This window comes from Cydia splendana, chromosome 12 (assembly GCF_910591565.1).
Source record: "Cydia splendana chromosome 12, ilCydSple1.2, whole genome shotgun sequence".
Lineage (NCBI taxonomy): Eukaryota > Metazoa > Arthropoda > Insecta > Lepidoptera > Tortricidae > Cydia > Cydia splendana.
The window spans coordinates 17,470,288-17,485,935 of NC_085971.1; the positions used below are offsets into that span (position 1 = coordinate 17,470,288).

The 15,648-nt window shown below is 42.6% G+C and overlaps 1 protein-coding gene and 1 non-coding gene across 2 annotated transcripts in view; one reads left to right on the forward strand and one right to left on the reverse strand.

Annotated features, from left to right (window-relative positions):
• The window catches only part of LOC134795723 (TATA element modulatory factor), a 36,226-nt gene that overhangs the window by 15,667 nt on the left and 4,911 nt on the right, over positions 1–15,648 (reverse strand). The window contains exons 3-7 of the mRNA XM_063767672.1: positions 15,105–15,246; positions 6,040–6,259; positions 3,447–3,662; positions 1,267–1,459; positions 387–531 (exon numbers count right to left, since the gene is read on the reverse strand). Coding sequence (XP_063623742.1) covers positions 387–531; positions 1,267–1,459; positions 3,447–3,662; positions 6,040–6,259; positions 15,105–15,246 — 916 coding nt within the window. The remainder of the gene's footprint in view (positions 1–386; positions 532–1,266; positions 1,460–3,446; positions 3,663–6,039; positions 6,260–15,104; positions 15,247–15,648) is intronic.
• Positions 236–308, forward strand: Trnas-gga (transfer RNA serine (anticodon GGA)). Its single transcript has one exon. It is a non-coding gene; the product is annotated as a tRNA-Ser (tRNA).

The following is a 15,648-nucleotide window of genomic DNA, read 5'->3' on the forward strand; positions in this document are numbered from 1 at the left end:
GGCCCACTGTATCTAGTAAATCAGTGAACAGGAAGTAGGTAACACAACTTTGGGAACAAATCAAATTATTTTAAGTTGTGTATAGATGGCAGCACCAGTCTCTCTCGCTATATCGTAATTCCGTAAGGAATTCGTATAGAAGGTGCAAGCGCATATTGCCCTTAGAGTTGGTCAAAGACGCCTAGTCTTAGTAAGATGGCATATTATAGTCGAGAAATTGGACGGGTTCCGCCGTGGCGGGGTGGCCCAGGGGTTCAAGGCGTTAGCCCGGATTGCTAAAGACGCCGGTTCGAATCCGGCCTTCACCACTGAAGGGCTTCGTCACTTTTTCTTTAATATATGACATCTATTTCAGTTTATAGGAAGTAGGTAATTGTGCAATTCACCTGTAAAATAGCGTTTCGTTTCTTCTCCGTCTCCAAGGCATCCTGGGCAGCAGCCAGGGCAGTCTCGGCGGCAGCGACCTGTTGCCGCAACTCTGCTATCTGCTTGCTGGTTTCTTCCTTTACCCGCGACAGCTCTCTGGATTTACTGAGAATGACAATTTATAGAATATTACTATTTCTATAACCAAAACCTTCGTAGCAATCACCGAAATTTGGCTTGATACATTGATGACCATAAAAATCGTTTCAATCTGGTAAATAAGTAGTAGATTCTGATCTCCTGACCATTAATTTGTAAGGGCATACTCGATTTCCATTCGTACAAGGTAATTCCAACTCGTCGCACTCTTACCTAGCCAGCTCGTCCTCTAGTGTGTCGACTCTAGCGACCAGTTCTCGACACTGATGACTGAGCACGGTGTTCAGTCTGCTTTGTGCGTCGTCCAGTAAGCATTTAGAGGCGCAAGTCATCTAGTTAACTCCTAAAACTCGTTCCACACTCCTCCTAGCCAGTTCATCCCTTAGTCTAGTGCGGCGGTCGGCAACCTGCGGCCCGCGGGCCGCATGCGGCTCGTGAAACTGTCACTTGCGGCCTGCGAGCATCTCTGGCTATGTAATATTGAGAAACGACAATGTCTGATAAAGTCATAAATATTAACAAAGTGCGGCCCGCGTCAACTTACTCATCGTTAGCTACGCTACTAAAACTACGCAAAAAAAGGTTGCCGACCGCTGGTCTAGTGTGTCGACGCTAGCGATTAATAGTTCTCGACACTGGCTAGTCACTGTGTCCAGTCAGCTCTGTGCATCGTCCAGTAAACCTTCAGACGAAGCCAGTCATCAGGTAACCTCTTAAGTCGAATTAGCTATTCAAACTTACCTAGCTAGTTCATCTTCTAGTGTGTCGACCCTAGCGACCAGTTCTCGACACTGGCTGGTCACAGTGTCCAGTCGGCTCTGTGCGTCGTCCAGTAAACCTTCAGATGCGGCCAGTCGTCGAGTTAGTTCTTCTAATTCGTCGCGGGAGAGGCGCTCGCGTTCGACGGCTTTGGTTAGGGAGGTTTCGGCTTCAGCTGAGGGGGTTGAAAGAGTTAATGTTATAAATGTTACAATAGGCATGTTGACATTTTTTTAGAACTGTATTCATTTTATAGATAGACACGTAATTATTTAAAAAAAATATTTAAAATTTTCAATCATTAATTTTAAACACTAAATAGAGCTTAATTAGTTTAGTGTTTAAAGTTTGAGCCTAAACGCTCCAAGCTGTCACGTGACGTCACAAACAGATAAATAAACAAACTGCTGCCAAAATGTCAGTCCTAGCGTAGATCAAAAGCAAAAAAGTATTTAATTTATCTCTCTTTCTAAAAGATAAGTATTACGTAAATATATAAGCTAAAATAATGAATAACAAGTTTTACATTTATTTATTTATTTATTTATTTAACAATATATTTACACGGCATTACAGACAAGCCAATACACCGAGAAATTAAACACTGCAACACACACAGTATACAAACACATGAAACATATAAGGAGACATTAAACATAAATGCTGGACAGCCTGTCATCCATCATCTCGCAGAACTTCAGACATTCACGGCACACAGTCGCCCATCTCCAAGCAAACAAGTCACATTCAGGTGCCGATGTCAGGAGCGCATTGAGCAGCGTCAGCGTACGATAGAGCGGCGAATTCCTATGCGACACCGTGCGCGCCGCCGGCACTGCCAGCAGTGGACGCGCTCGCGGCCTCAAAGTGATTTTTGGCAAGTCACGGACATACAGCCGTAAAACTCGAGCCACAAGCTCCGGGCAGTCGGACTCCCCACGCAGTATGTGACAAGCATTGGTCATCAATTTATTGTTGCGCCTTACTTCTAGGGAATTATATCCGAGGCATCTGAGTAAATATTTCGTTGGATATGTCTTATGCAGTGCCATGTGTAAAATAACAACAATCAAGATCCTAGAGTATAAAACAAATATTTGTTACATGATACTTACGTTGCAGTTACGAATTTTGACTTGAATGATATTGTTAATTGCGCACTATATGTATACATATTACGTTCATCGATGATAAAAACATTTCAAAAATGAATCACAATAACTGATTTCACATAAAAACACTTACAGTTACAATTTAAGATGAATTATTATGATAGAACTAAAATTTTGAATGTAAATATAGCGGGCGCAGATATAACTTTAAAAAAAAAATATTTTTTTTGTTTCCTACAGCCAACGTGACAACGATAGTTCCATTCAGCCAAATTATAAAAAGATTTTGGTGAAATATCGTATCATATAAAATTTTATTTATTTAATTACAGATAAATATATACTTTATGTCATGTAATAATATTTTTTGTACGTAATAAATGTCTATTGTCGAAATAAAAAATACATACAATTTTTGAACATCCAAACTCTTTGGTGGTGTCGTATGGATGGATTACGGTCAGGTTTGACGACTTGTCTGTGGTGTTTCTCATGTCATGACGTCACGCGCTCCGATTGGCGTTTACAGTCACGTGATACTGGGCATTATTTTAAATACTTTTGATTATTTTTAGTTAATTTATTACGCATATTTACACTTGCAAAATATGATTTTCAGCATTCTAATATTCCTTGCTATGGTAAAAACATAACATGTTATATATTCGCGATTCATGTCAACATGCCTATATAAACATCTTATTAACCAGTTATGTCTATATTTAAAGTTAAAAAATAGGAATCTGATGATCTGACACCCTCGCATAAGGGTAGAGCTAAATTAGCCATAAATATGTGACGTTCCACGAGAAAAGGTACCTTATGGCGGCTGGCGCTTACGCTATTATTCATGACGCTCCTATACGAATATGCTGCTACTTTAAGGATAATAAGGTACCTCTACCCGTGGGACGTCACATATACACATTGTTTAAATAGAGAAAATGGGCATTTACTAATAATCACGCAGTCGAAATCACATACGACACATTTCACTGCTAATCCTACCGACCGCGCCACTAACGATAATTGTATAACCTACTGTCTTACCGACTTGCTGCTTGAGTCCTCTCACAGTGTTGACGTGTGCCTGGTCCCTCTCCAGCGCAGAGCGCTGCAGTGCTGCGAGCTGCGCCAGCAGCGCGGCGGCGCCCTCCCCGCCCGCCGCCGCGGCGCCGGCGCGGGCCTCCAGCGCGGCGCACAGCTCGCGGGCTTCCGTCAGCTCGAGGCGGAGCGCTTCCTCGCGGGACACCCAGCGACGTTCCTCTGTAAACAATACGTACATTCACAAACTAGTAGTAGATAAACCTTTACTAATTAGTTCACAGATGTACTTCTAGAGCATAATTGTTTTCCATCGTATTTTTACGGAAACAAGTGAACGTGTCTCGCTATTTCAGTATAAAAAGTACTGAGGTTGACTAAAGTAGCACTGCACGACAAATACGAACGTTTCCGAGAAAATACGATGGAAAACAATGAAACATCTTAACGACTGACGACGACACCACATTCGTACGTCAGTGCTTAATGGTTAATAATTACTTTCCGCCGAGGCGATATCGAGTCAGCAAATAGAATTGAAATTAAATGCGAAATCTCCGAGGGTCAAATGGTTAATAGGGTAACAAGTTAAAGGTTAATAGCCGATTTCGGAGCCTATCAAAAGTTCCATTTCAGAAGTTGTCTGCTTGTACTCTACAGTATATAAATGCCACCGTTTTACCTAGACGATATTTACCTATTTTTAGACAGCTCAAAAATGTAATTTTTTTTTCTAGAACGGTAGGTTTGTCCGTTAGTTTTACGCTCAGGCAACACTGACCTTGAACTACCTCCGCTGTCAAACTAGCCAGTTGTTGTTGTAGCGTCTCCACCAGGGCGCGCTCTTGGTCGGCGTCCCGCTGCGCGCGCGCCGCGGCGCCGCAGCGTGCCCGCAGCTCTACTCGCTCTATTTCTACGTCGGCTAGCTCTCGGTTGGCCGCCTCGAGCGACGCTAGAGTTGTGCTAGTACTAACTAGGCTGACCTTGAACCACCTCCGCTCTCAAACTAGCCAGTTGTTGTTGCAGTGTCTCCACCAGGGCGCGCTCTTGGTCGGCGTCCCGCTGCGCGCGCGCCGCGGCGCTGCAGCGTGCCCGCAGCTCTACTCGCTCTATTTCTACGTCGGCTAGCTCTCGGTTGGCCGCCTCGAGCGACGCTAGAGTTGTGCTAGTACTAACTAGACTGACCTTGAACCACCTCCGCTCTCAAACTAGCCAGTTGTTGTTGCAGTGTCTCCACCAGGGCGCGCTCTTGGTCGGCGTCCCGCTGCGCGCGCGCCGCGGCGCCGCAGCGTGCCCGCAGCTCTATTCGCTCTATTTCTACGTCGGCTAGCTCTCGGTTGGCCGCCTCGAGCGACGCTAGAGTTGTGCTAGTACTAACTAGGCTGACCTTGAACCACCTCCGCTCTCAAACTAGCCAGTTGTTGTTGCAGTGTCTCCACCAGGGCGCGCTCTTGGTCGGCGTCCCGCTGCGCGCGCGCCGCGGCGCCGCAGCGTGCCCGCAGCTCTATTCGCTCTATTTCTACGTCGGCTAGCTCTCGGTTGGCCGCCTCGAGCGACGCTAGAGTTGTGCTAGTACTAACTAGACTGACCTTGAACCACCTCCGCTCTCAAACTAGCCAGTTGTTGTTGCAGTGTCTCCACCAGGGCGCGCTCTTGGTCGGCGTCCCGCTGCGCGCGCGCCGCGGCGCTGCAGCGTGCCCGCAGCTCTACTCACTCTATTTCTACGTCGGCTAGCTCTCGGTTGGCCGCCTCGAGCGACGCTAGAGTTGTGCTAGTACTAACTAGACTGACCTTGAACCACCTCCGCTCTCAAACTAGCCAGTTGTTGTTGCAGTGTCTCCACCAGGGCGCGCTCTTGGTCGGCGTCCCGCTGCGCGCGCGCCGCGGCGCTGCAGCGTGCCCGCAGCTCTACTCGCTCTATTTCTACGTCGGCTAGCTCTCGGTTGGCCGCCTCGAGCGACGCTAGAGTTGTGCTAGTACTAACTAGACTGACCTTGAACCACCTCCGCTCTCAAACTAGCCAGTTGTTGTTGCAGTGTCTCCACCAGGGCGCGCTCTTGGTCGGCGTCCCGCTGCGCGCGCGCCGCGGCGCCGCAGCGTGCCCGCAGCTCTATTCGCTCTATTTCTACGTCGGCTAGCTCTCGGTTGGCCGCCTCGAGCGACGCTAGAGTTGTGCTAGTACTAACTAGACTGACCTTGAACCACCTCCGCTCTCAAACTAGCCAGTTGTTGTTGCAGTGTCTCCACCAGGGCGCGCTCTTGGTCGGCGTCCCGCTGCGCGCGCGCCGCGGCGCCGCAGCGTGCCCGCAGCTCTATTCGCTCTATTTCTACGTCGGCTAGCTCTCGGTTGGCCGCCTCGAGCGACGCTAGAGTTGTGCTAGTACTAACTAGACTGACCTTGAACCACCTCCGCTCTCAAACTAGCCAGTTGTTGTTGCAGTGTCTCCACCAGGGCGCGCTCTTGGTCGGCGTCCCGCTGCGCGCGCGCCGCGGCGCTGCAGCGTGCCCGCAGCTCTACTCACTCTATTTCTACGTCGGCTAGCTCTCGGTTGGCCGCCTCGAGCGACGCTAGAGTTGTGCTAGTACTAACTAGACTGACCTTGAACCACCTCCGCTCTCAAACTAGCCAGTTGTTGTTGCAGTGTCTCCACCAGGGCGCGCTCTTGGTCGGCGTCCCGCTGCGCTCGCGCCGCGGCGCCGCAGCGTGCCCGCAGCTCTACTCGCTCTGTTTCTACGTCGGTTAACTCTCGCTTGGCCGCCTCGAGCGACGCTCGGGTCGTGGTGAGGCGTTGGGTTGCGTCATCTAGTGCGCTTTTTGTCTGGAAATTGAATTTTAAAATGAGCAAAATGGAAAAATCCCTTAGTTCTTTGTTTGCGCGTTGCGCGTTTGAAATTCACTAGACACGATTAGTTTTTCCATGTATATTTTATTAGTATTGAATTATATATGGACCGCAATGAGAACAAATGAGTCCATTCTGAGAGAACTAAAAATCACCAAACGACTCTCAACAATCTGCCAGGAGAGGGCTCACAGATTCTTTGGGCACATAATGCGGTCACCACACCACAGCCTCGAACGTGACATCATACTGGGGCAAGTTGAAGGCAAGCGCGCTAGAGGAAGAGCCCCTGCAAGATGGTGGGATTCCATTAGACAAGCATGTGGTTCCATGCAGAGGACAGCCCACATAGCCCTTGTTCGCGATAAATGGAGGGACATAGTTGTTGGTCACGATCCTCAGTCATGAGGGAACGACGAAGAAGAAGAAGAAGAAGTATTATATTCAAATACTTATAACGTCTCAAATGTACAGCCGACCTTCTTTATTTGCTAACGTTACATACAAGATATAATCGTAGATATTTAAGTTTATAAATGAAGGCATACATACAGCAAAAGAATCCTTGTTTGACTGTCAACAATTAATAAATAATAACAGGCCTTTATCATCTGTGTCAGATGTTTTAAGCAGCATCCTGGTTACGACACTTGCGTTCGTGGCTGTAAAGCCCTATACGAGAGAGGATCCCTCGGCCACACACGCGGCAGGTGTATGCTCCCCCAGGTGGGCGGGGGTTGGAGGCCTGCTCGTGGCGCCTCATGCGTTTTTCTTTTAATGAGGAAAACCAGGCATCGTCGTGCTTGGATTGACCATCGTGAATAGCACGACGCCACACGGGTCGGTCTTCGGCCAGTTTCTGCCATTGGTTGCATGAGATGTTAAAGGCAACCATGTCACGTTTCGCGCAATCTTTAAAGCGCAGCATTGGCCGCCCGACCGGTCTTTTTGCGTCTGCAACCTCTCCTAGCAGGATTTGACGTGGCAAACGAGTCCGTTCCATTCGATACACATGCCCAAGCCACCTCAGTCGTCTCTTCTTCAGTGTGGCTGTGATACTATGGAGCTGTGCCTCGGTTAGAACAGACTCATTTGTCACGCGATCCCTCCATGTGATGCCAAGTATGCTCCGCAGACAGCGCATATGAAAGGTGTTCAGCCGGCGTTCTTGTTTTGCGTAAGTTGTCCAGGATTCCGCTCCATACAGAAGTGTGCTTAGGACACATGCTTGGTAAATAAGCATTTTCGTTTTTACCGTGAGATGTTTGTTGTCCCAAGCCCTTGCACGGAGCCTCCCGAACGTAGTGGCTGCTCTGCCGATGCGGGAATCGATCTCTGCGTCAAGCGAGAGATTGCTCGACACAAGCGAACCAAGGTAGCAAAACTTGCTGACCACCTCGAGAGGTGCGCCATTTAGCATGATCGTTGGCTGTTCTGAACATCCTTGCGCTAGTATGATGGTCTTCTTGGCGTTAATAGACATGGAAAAGAGGTCACAAGCTCTTGAAAATTTGTCCATGATGGTCTGCAGCTGAGACTGACTGTGAGCGACGAAAGCAGCATCGTCAGCAAAGAGAAGGCTGTCTACAAATAAGTCCTCCCTATGACGCTTGGACTTAAGCCTCGTTAGGTTGTACATCTGACCATCGGATCTTGTGTACAGATGTATGCCCTGTAGATAGTCTCCAAAAGCGACCTTCAAGAGTACAGAAAAGAATATTCCGAAGAGAGTAGGTGCCAATACACAACCTTCAACAATCAACAATTAAACAAACAAACAAACAATTAAACTTGTAAAAATGCAATTAGAACTATCAATACACTAGATGAAAACCCGGCTTCGCTCGGGTAAAATAAATAATAGTAATAGGTAATACTCATTTTGAATTAAGTAATTATTTACTTTTAGACTTCATACCTTCATCAAGGCGGTTACAAACCTATCTCATCTCAGAAAACTTTAAATCCGTAACATACAATCATAACTCGAAAAATTTACTATTCCGATAATTATATCTAAAAACAAATATGTAATTAAAAAAACCTAATCCGCTTTTCTGGTAGCAGTTCGGTTCTGTAAGGATCACAGTTCTAACCTGACCCACTTTTCTGGTCGCAGATCGGTTCTGTGAAGGCCGCATTTATAACCTAGCCCACTTTCCAATCTCAAAAGAGGGAACCCTTTTGTTCCTACCCTTCATGGCACTAAAGTGAAAGTATGGAAATTATCACTACTATTTCATTCTTTAATATTAATGCCTATCCGTTAATATTAAATTCGTTTACAAAAAAAAAACTGAATAAGTGCGAGTCGGACTCACCCATCAAGAACGGAACACTTTTTAATATTTGTTGTTATAGCGGCAACAGAAATACATCATGTGTGAAAATTTCAACTGTCTAGCTATCACGGTTCATGAGATACAGCCTTGTGACAGAGGGACAGTGGAGTAAACTGAAATAAAGGTTCCGTCACACCGGCGCGATTTCAGAGCCGGGCCTGAGCGTTTTATTTGAAAAAGCGGCGCGCCCCGCTCACGCGCCGCACGCGAAACGCGCCTGTGTGACGGAGCCTGAAATGTCAAACCGGGCAAGTGCTCGCGCACGAAGGGTTCCATACTTTTTAGTATTTGTTGTTATAGCGGTAACAGAAATACATCATCTGTGAAAATTTCAACTGCCTAGGCCTATCACGGTTCATGAGATACAGCCTGGCGACAGACAGACAGACAGACAGACAGACGGACAATGAAGTAAAACTGAAATAAATGTCATATACCTACTAAGAAAAACCGGCCAAGTGCGAGTCGGAATCGCTAATAGGTTCCCGTTTTTTAGTTACCCTTCAGGTACGGAACCCTAGTATGAGTGTAATAGATTTGTAACCGGTCAGCAATGTGAGTCCCTTGGAGAAGCAGAGGTCTAGTCTAAACCCCCACTTACCATCGGCATTAACAGCCTTGTATTCTTGTTTGCCACCAACATGTCATATTAAAACATTAATAAAAATTTACTCGGTCAGCAATGTGAGTCCCTTGGAGAAGCAGAGGTCTAGTCTAAACTCCCACTTACCATTGGCATTAACAGCCTTGTATGCTTGTTTGCCACCAACATGTCATATTAAAACATATTAATAAAAATTTACTCGGTCAGCAATGTGAGTCCCTTGGAGAAGCAGAGGTCTAGTCTAAACTCCCACTTACCATCGGCATTAACAGCCTTGTATGCTTGTTTGCCACCAACATGTCATATTAAAACATTAATAAAAATTTACTCGGTCAGCAATGTGAGTCCCTTGGAGAAGCAGAGGTCTAGTCTAAACTCCCACTTACCATTGGCATTAACAGCCTTGTATGCTTGTTTGCCACCAACATGTCATATTAAAACATATTAATAAAAATTTACTCGGTCAGCAATGTGAGTCCCTTGGAGAAGCAGAGGTCTAGTCTAAACTCCCACTTACCATCGGCATTAACAGCCTTGTATGCTTGTTTGCCACCAACATGTCATATTAAAACATTAATAAAAATTTACTCGGTCAGCAATGTGAGTCCCTTGGAGAAGCAGAGGTCTAGTCTAAACTCCCACTTACCATTGGCATTAACAGCCTTGTATGCTTGTTTGCCACCAACATGTCATATTAAAACATATTAATAAAAATTTACTCGGTCAGCAATGTGAGTCCCTTGGAGAAGCAGAGGTCTAGTCTAAACTCCCACTTACCATCGGCATTAACAGCCTTGTATGCTTGTTTGCCACCAACATGTCATATTAAAACATATTAATAAAAATTTACTCATTTCATCAGTCATATCCAGCCTAGCATTGCATTGGCCCCGCTTAAATATTTCTTTAATTTGTTTTTAGTATTTGTTGTTATAGCGGCAACAGAAATACATCATTTGTGAAAATTGAAACTGTCTAGTTAATCTAGTTATCACGGTTCATGAGATCTTGAGATACAGCCTGGTGACAGACAGACGGACAGCAGAGTCTTAATATTTAATAGGGTCCCGTTTTTACCCTATGGGTATGCAACCCTAAAAAGTGACCAAGGCCTCCAGTGCCCTAGGCTGGAATCAAAGCAGCGTCCTCTGCTATTGCAGCAGGTGCCATTCTGCCACCGGGCCACCCACGGCGGCATAGGTCGAATTTTTCCAAGGATACATATGCACTACTTACTGAAGGTTTATGGAGCCTCGCCATCCCTAAGCCTAAATTAAATATTTTCTGAAAATAATTTGTTTTGATCTAATAACATATTGGAGTCCTCGTAATAGGAGTCCCGTTTTTACCCTTTGGCTACAGAACCCTAAAAATCAACCTTGTTTTGGTACTATGTACTATGCTTCACTATGACTCTGAAATTTTAGCAGGAATTAATATTTTTTTTGTTGTCACCTGTCAAATTAGAATAGAATAGAATAGAATAGCCTTTATTGACCAAAAAATTAAATTTCAGCACATATTACATTTAAATAAATTCACATTTCATTTATATCAATTAGTTTCAATATTTTTTCCTTAGTAACTTTATTAAATAATTTTTATGTCATTGCTTTTTAATAATTATTTCAGTCTGCCTTCTTGGCATAGGCCTCCCCCAGCTCTCTCCACAGCTCTCTATCCCTTGCCGTCCCTATCCAATTAGGTCCCGCATGCTTCTTTATGTCATCCGACCACCTCATTATTGGTCTCCCTTCTCTCCTTTTTCCATCTCTAGGATACCATTCCGCTTCCTCTCTATCCCACTTATCTTTACCTTCCCTTGCCATATGTCCAGCCCAACCTGTTGCAGTCAAAAGTGTGAACTGGCCAAAGAACTTTTAACCGACAAAAACAGGCAAAACTGCTTTGACTGAGCATGTTGGTCAAAAGTAGTTTTACCTGAAAATCATACCTATTTCTGGCAGCAGTTTCGTTTTTAGGGCGTAGCAAAAAAAAAATAACCCTAACCTACCTATCTCTGGGAACAGTTTCGTTTTTTGGGCGTAGCAAAAAAATAACCCTAACCTACCTATCTCTGCGAGTACTTTTGACTGATAGTAACAGTCACAACACAATTACTATTAACCAATGATTTTCAGGTATAACTACTTTTGACCAACATGCTCAGTCAAAAGCAGTTTTGCCTGTTTTTGTCGGTTAAAAGTTCTTTTGACCAGTTCACACTTTTGACTGCGACATATATACTATCTATATATCTTATTATATTTAATCTTATATTCAACTTACATTGACTCCGGAGATAACTTATTAGCTTTATGCAGTTGACTTTCCAATTCACCGATACACCTCAAATTTGATTCATAGTCTAAAGCACAGTTATTAAATATGTCCACAATACACTGTAGCTTTTTGCACTGTTTCACACTGGCAATGTACTTAATTAGAGTGTGTTACAGTCAGCTGGCACTTAACTCAAAGTTTCTTTGAACAACGTCATTTTCATCTCGCTCACTTATTAGTTTATCACAGCTGCTTCAAGGTTGCTTTCACTTGCATTTCCAGGTAGCTAGTAGTGCCTTGACATGTAAGAATATTTGGAATCATTCTGAAATATTAAAATACAACTGAGAGACCGATGTTTATACTAAACACAATACACCCATGGAACGCTTTGAAGTTCAAATCTCGTTACGTTACGATGGCGTTTGCACTTTGCACTATGTTCGGTGACTATTTTTTATTGTTAACACACACAATACACTATTTAACAGGTTTTTATCACGTCTGGAGTACCGGATAAAGTATTTTCGAATAACAGCCGTCGTTGACGTCTAGGCAGTGTTGCTATCGTCTTAAAAGCCGTAACAGACTATCGCACGTTCTGGCTTAAAAACAAATTTATGTAATAATTATACCGGTATACATATCCATATGAAACGAAACTTAATGCAAATAATAACCATTATACATACCGGAAAGTCATCAAATAAACAGTAATATTCGTCTTGCTTTTTATTAAAAAAAATACGACCAACCTAACTTGTAAGCATGTTTGCAGTTTCTAAACGCAACGCATAGCTGTCAAATGTCAACCAACAAATTGAGCCTTTAGTATTGTTTGTCGAAATTTTTTCACTTTTAAATGCAAAATACGCGACAATACGAATTTTGCGGATATATGTTGTCGATTCAAAAGTGTTATTTTTTTACGCTCTTTTGTTTGAGCATAATTTAATTTGTTTCTACCGTCAAAGCCGCTCGCGTTTATATATAAAGATGTGTTAACAACATTTTTAGTTGCAACTGTTACAAGAGAATAATTAAACCTTACAAGAATGCTAATTTACATACAGTAAAACGTTTCCCGACCTAATTTCATACATTTAAATAGGATTAAACCAGTGGTACATTCACTCTGTGAAGGGTAAAATGAGTATAAAGACTATAAAGATATCCTGCCGAATCCTGCACCAAGTCAGACGACGCAACGGAGCCACGCTGTTATGTCGTCGCCCAAATCTAATGTTTAATTTGTCTTTGGTTTTTATTTATAGTTTTTTGTTGTTTTCTTGTATTCTTATTTTGTAGTTTCACAGTGCCTTGGTTTTTACTGTAATGCTGTGTCACTTATTTGAGTAATAAAGAAATAATAAATATCAAGCAGCAACAGATAAAAATAACAAATGGATAATCTAATTCGTATATCATATCTAGTAAAATCTACCTATTTTCAAGCCTGGTAATAGGTATAATATTGATAATCACTACCTTTTCATTCAGTTATCTGTCTAATTAAAATTACATCGCTTTACAATTTGATGCCGGCACTTAAAAGATAACGTTTCCTTATCTGACATCGTCGCATAATTCACGATATAATAGCGGAAATGTTACATCAGATAGTGTCCATAATACCAGCGGAAGTCTCAATGAATACAGCTAAAAAATAAAGATATTCCCTTTCTTTCCCATTCATATATGTGTGGTAGTAAAAAATCGTAGGTTCAGAACTCGGTTGTGCCGTATAGAGCTGAAAAACCTAGGAAGAACAATACATAAAAACGACAAATTCGGTCAGGATCCTTATTATAGGTACACAGACAAAGGGTTAAGCCACTAACTATCGTGAAACGGGTCCCAGATAATATGATATGAAATTTGCCTAATATGAAGTGCTATTTTTGAGATGAGACTTCTCTCAAAATTTCGTATTATTATATGTATAAAGTATATAAAACTTCTAAAATACAAATCACAACAAAGAATGTTTTTAATAACGTCTGCATGCGACTCTACACAATAGGTAAAGTATCACAACGTAAAGAGAGTCCACTCTCAACAACACTCTGTATAAAGAAACACGTGTATGAATTATAATAGGGTATTATACTGTATTTAAAATAAATTATTTTACACCATGCATGAAATAAAGCACCAGATAATTATTAGAAAAACTAAGATAGGAGTTATTTTTAAACACACGTTCTATTTAATAAATAGGATAGAAATATAAAAAGTAGGTGAGTTGACCGTGACGTCACGATGTAATGTTTCATATAAACTCCATGTTAGCAAATCGATTTGACAGTTCTAAAAAGGTAACTGATTTGACTAGTAGGAAAATACCCTATTTCCATACTTTTTTATCTGTGTGTGCAGTTCGTTCCATTCAGCTGTCTTCATAAAATGCTAGACTTAAGTGGTAATCGTACAGTCAATTTCACAAACATGTTTTCATGCCAACGTTCCAAAAATATATACACGCCTCTAAGACACTGACAATAAGGTCGTGTAAGATGTTTTTAGAACGTTGGCTTGTCAACAAACATATTTGTAAACTCGATCGTACAATACCTTCAGTCTAAACAACACATAGAAACAGTTCTTATCTATAACTGTAAATTTTAAACTTAATTTACATTGAGTTAAAATTCAATTTCCAATGGCATTGTATTTCACTTGTAACCTTTTCTAATTGCTACAATGTGGTTACGATAAGGAAAATGCATTTAGATACGTAATGTAATGTACACTTTTACTGATTTGATTCTCGCTTCATGGTAAAACAGTTCTGCGCAAAATAGTTCATTAAAATCACAAATAAGTACTTAACATAAAATCTACGCAAATGTATGTTTTAAATGCGTGATAGTCTTGTAACAGTGATACTCTTGAGTGACCATTAAATAAATAATAAATAGTTGAAACTCTAGGTCCATGGGGTCCCAGCGCGCATAAGTTGTTCCCAGAAATCGCGAAGCGTCTGGTTGACGTAACTGGTGACCGAAGAGCTGGCGGCTGCCTCGCACAACGTATCAGCATTGCGATACAGCGAGGAAATGCCGCCAGCATCCTTGGTACAATGCCTCAAGGGCCTATTTTAGATTTAAGCTAGTTATTAATTTCGTTTAGTAGTACCACTGTATATATAATGTATGTAAATAAATGATTTTACTGCATAAATAATTATTATAGGACAAGTTTACAATTTGAAATAATGCGACCTGTAGACGAGAACATCCGGACATGCGAAAGAAAGCTGAAACGGAGACCTTCGCTTTCGCTTGGTCAATAAAGAAATAAAATTAACTTTACCTCAGGAAGTTCCACCTCTAGTTTCTTATTAGCTGAAGTAAGCCGGTATACAGCCTCTATTTGGGATACTTCTCTTTTTTCGAAGTAATAAACCTCTGTAGGCGCTCTTGTACATTCAACTCTAATCACATATTAATAAGATGCAGATTACCTCGGCTAGTTTCTTATTAGCTGTGGGCAGTTGATACCCAGCCTCGACCTGTGATACTTATGAACAGTTCCTCTTTCGCGGCATGTAAATTCGACTCTGTACATATAACAATAAGGTCTGCTTTACCTCAGCAAGTTCCACCTCGAGTTTCTTGTTCGCCGTGGTAAGCCGGTATACAGCCTCTATTTGGGATACTTCTAACTCTTCTTTGGCAGCGATAGACCTCTTTAGGCGATCTAATTCGGAAGTCTGTTCAGCTATTTTATCCCTGAAATAAAATACAGTTTATACTAACCTTTTTTTTATTTACTTCGCACGGTATTTGCTTCGCACGGTTTAACAAATCATACACAAACCTTCCTCAAGAATCACTCTATCGATAGGTGAAAACCGCATGAAAACCGTTCAGTAGTTTTTGAGTTTATCGCGAACAAACATACAAACAGACAGACGCGGCGGGGGACTTTGTTTTATTGTCCCAGCGCACAAGTTGTTCGCAGAAATCGCGAAGCGTCTGGTTGACGTAACTGGTGACCGAAGAGCTGGCGGCTACCTCGCACAACGTATCAGCATTGCAATACAGCGAGGAAATGCCGCCAGCATCCTTGGTACAATGCCGCAAGGGCCTATTTTAGATTTAACCTAGTTATTAATTTCGTTTAGTAGTACC